Consider the following 3,385-nt stretch of genomic DNA (forward strand, 5'->3'; position numbering starts at 1 on the left):
GGGTGTTTCCTCACACACGTTATAAAACACGATCCGGTACAAAAAGCGTGCCCGGTACGGCACAGAGCGTACAGCTGGGCTAAGGCCACCCGGGGCTGGGGGGGGGACAGCAGGGAGGGGGCTGCCCCACAGCTCCCCGGGGAGCCCCCCCACCTCCCCCGGCCTCAGGTCCCTCTTTTTTGGGGGGGGAACTCCCCTACAATCACCAGGGTTCAATTAACAGACGTCATCGGCGGTTCCTTGAGGGAGGAGAGCGCTGGGGGATGGGGGCGGCCCTGGGGGGAGACACCCCAAACCCTCCCCGTTGCCCCCCCCAATCAATGGGGCTGTGTCCCCCCCAACCCCCAACTTTGCCCCAAAGGACCTTCTCCCCTTTTCCCTCAGGGAGGGTGGGGGCAAGGACCACCCGCCCCCTCCCAACCTGAGAAAAGCCTCCTCCGGCCCCCGCAGCGGGAAGAGGAAGAGGAGGAGGATGAGGAGGAAGGTGCTATTGCTGCAAAGGGAGCGGAGGAGGAGGAGGAGGAGGAGGAAGGCAGGGAAGGGTGTGGGGGGGGCTCAGCCACGGCGGGTTGGTGGAGCCCCCGCGCTCTCCTGCCAGAATAAATAAATATATACAGCATATAAATAAATAGGGCAGGGACCGCCGCGGCACCGAGCCCCCCGCGCTCTAAGGCACGCGGAGGCCGAAGGACAGTGTCCCCCCGGGGGGGGGCTCAGCCCCGTCCCTCCCCCAGGGACTGACTCCTGGGCTGGTGGCCCCCGGCGGCTCCGCGCAGGCCCGGGGCTCGCTGCCGGGCTGGGCTGGGTGCCCCCCGGAGCGGGCAAGGCACCGAGCTCCTCCAGCGGCCGCTGCCATCGCTCCCTCACCCCCCAGGAGGCCACCACGTGTTGTCCCCATCTCCTGTCTCAGCCCCAGGGCACCCCCAGATGCTGGAAACGGGGGTGAAGAGGAAGGCTCAGGGTGAAGAGGAAGGCTCGGGCCACGCAGGGTGACAAGAGTCCAGTGTAGGAGGAGGGGAGATGACACAGGTGATGGAGCTGGTGTCCCCATCTCTTCACCCACCTCCTCGTCACGGGGAAGGGGTGCCCCGTTCCCACCTTCCTCGCTCAGCCCCTGGCTCCTCCTCCTCCTCTTCCTCCTCAGTCCAACTTCTCCAGCACGGAGGGCACGTAGACCAGGCTGAGCTCGCTGCCGAAGTTGCAGACGATGGCGGCGTTCTCCAGCACCAGGATCTGGCGGGCGGGCTGCGACTCGTTGCTCTTCCCCAGGTAGACGGTCTGCAGGAGGTCCCCGTAGCCGATGTCCCAGAAGGAGACGCAGCCCTGGCCCCCCGTCACCAGCAGGTTGTCGGAGATGACACCCAGGCTGGAGCCACAGCCCATCTCCTGCACCCAAGGACAAGACAAGGCTCGTTACTCAAAATGAAGCCTCAAAACGTTGTCGGTAATTAAGTGCTGAAAGGCCTGATGTGGATTCCCACCACGAAGGAGGAGTCTCTCCTTGAGTTTATCAAGCCTGAGCTAATGAAAAGAGCTCCTGCTGGGGGAAGGCTGGTTTTGTACCCTCCTCGAGGAGGCACACGGAGGGTAAGGACCTTGAGGATGGTAAAACCTACACATCTGGAGAAGTTTAAGCCAACTCGGCAGGAAAGTGAAGATTCTGAGCATCCTGAGCTGAATTTCCTTCGTTATAACACTAAAAATCACACCCGTGGAGCAAGAAGACCCTTGCCCAGGTGAAGACCCTTCCCTCGAGGTTGTAATCCCTTGATGGTGTAATCATATGTAAATTACCGACCAATCAAATATAGGGGGTACCAATTATTATAATAATGATGTAAAACGTGTATGAAAATGGCACGGAGAGCTCTGGTAGAAGGAGAGATCCCCCCAGGCCCCCGGTGCTGTGAATAAACCCACATCGGCTTCGAAACCCCAAACCCTGTTTGGAGAGCGATGGTTTGGGGATGGATTTTGGGAAGAAGCCCCGGGGCAGGAGGCTGTTGGTGGGCAAGTGGCCAAGTGTCCACAGCCCCTCTGCCAGCCCAGCCCCAGACGGGCTGGAAGGGGCCAACAGAGCCCCGCAGTGGGACGATGCCACCCGGCCGAGCAACACATTTGGCATTTTTCTGAGCTTTTGTACAAAAAAGGGAAGTTTTCCAAAGCCCGTGGAGTTTCAACAGAGCTCCCTGCAGAACTACGAGCCCGGCAGAGGTGGGTACAGGGTCTGGAAGGGTCCTCAGGAGCAGCCCTAACCCTCCCCAGGCTGCCAACCTGCTGGATGGAATAGAGCTTGATCCCGGAGCTGCGGTCCCAGATGCTGATGACGTCGTCCAAGCCGCTGCTGATGACGCAGGAGGTGGTGCAGGTGAGGGAGGTGACGTCCCCTCGGTGGGCGTACATGTGGCTCACCTTGCTCCCCGTCAGCACGTCCCAAAGGCAGATGGCACCGTCCTGCCCGCCGCTGGCCAACACCATGGTCTGCAAGGACAGGGACAGAGCCACCTCAGGGACCTCAGCGGGTGGAGGACGGTGTCCTTTCCATCCCACCCTGCGTCCCCATGGTGCCACGGACACAAGGAGCTACTGAAGACACAACCCAGTTCCTTGGGAAGCAGGTCCTGTGCCCCGGGGACGTCCCGGGCTGCAGGAGGTCACAGGAACGAGGGTGGGGAAAGCTCAGCTGGAGATCAGTGGCCCAGCAGCCGGACAGGAGGACATTTTTGGAGGTGCAGGCCCAGCTGTGCCCTACCTGGTCGATGTAGACAGCGGTGATGGCTCCCGAGTGACCCTGCAGCGTGAACAAACAGCACGAGTCCTCCAGCCGAAACACCTGGGGGGCAGGAGGGGCAGACGTGAGGGTCCACGGGGGTGACCACACTGCAGGAGGACACCCCCGGAGCCTTATCTAACGAAGCAGGAGACCTCACTTCATCTTCCTCACCACCATCCTCCCCTCTCGGGGCAGAGAACCACCAACCACCCCACCCCAGACACGCACCTACCTCTGTGCACGTAGACACCTCTGCTTTGCCCCCCAACCCAGGCAGGAGACAAGCTCACAAGGTCCCACAACGTCACACAATGTCCCTCAAGGTCCCACAAGGTCCCTCAAGGTCCCTCAAGGGGGGAGAAGCAGCCCCACAGCCCAGGAAGAAGGGGAGGGAGCCTTACTCTGAGCGTGTGGTCCTGGCTGCCGGTGACCAGCCGTCCCGCCGCGGCCTTCAGCGCCGTGATGGGCTTCTGGTGGGCGCAGGACACGGTGTGGGTGAGCTGACACGTGACCACGTCACTGCTGCTGAAGACGGGCGAGGAGGGGATGCTGCTTCTGCTCGGGGCTCCTGTGGGAGAGACATTTGGGTAAAGGCCTCGCCTGCAGCAGAAA

The 3,385-nt window shown here is 61.7% G+C and overlaps 1 protein-coding gene across 1 annotated transcript in view; it reads right to left on the bottom strand.

Moving 5' to 3' along the window:
* Positions 1-6: 6 nt before the first annotated feature.
* Positions 7-3,385, bottom strand: part of SCAP (SREBF chaperone) — a 58,970-nt gene continuing 55,591 nt past the window's right edge. The window contains exon 23 of the mRNA XM_014955774.1: positions 7-1,386. Within this exon, the coding sequence (XP_014811260.1) occupies positions 1,141-1,386 (246 nt within the window). The 3' untranslated portion in view covers positions 7-1,140. The remainder of the gene's footprint in view (positions 1,387-3,385) is intronic.

Source organism: Calidris pugnax, unplaced genomic scaffold (genome assembly GCF_001431845.1).
Source record: "Calidris pugnax isolate Ruff unplaced genomic scaffold, ASM143184v1 scaffold272, whole genome shotgun sequence".
Classification (NCBI taxonomy): Eukaryota; Metazoa; Chordata; class Aves; order Charadriiformes; family Scolopacidae; genus Calidris; species Calidris pugnax.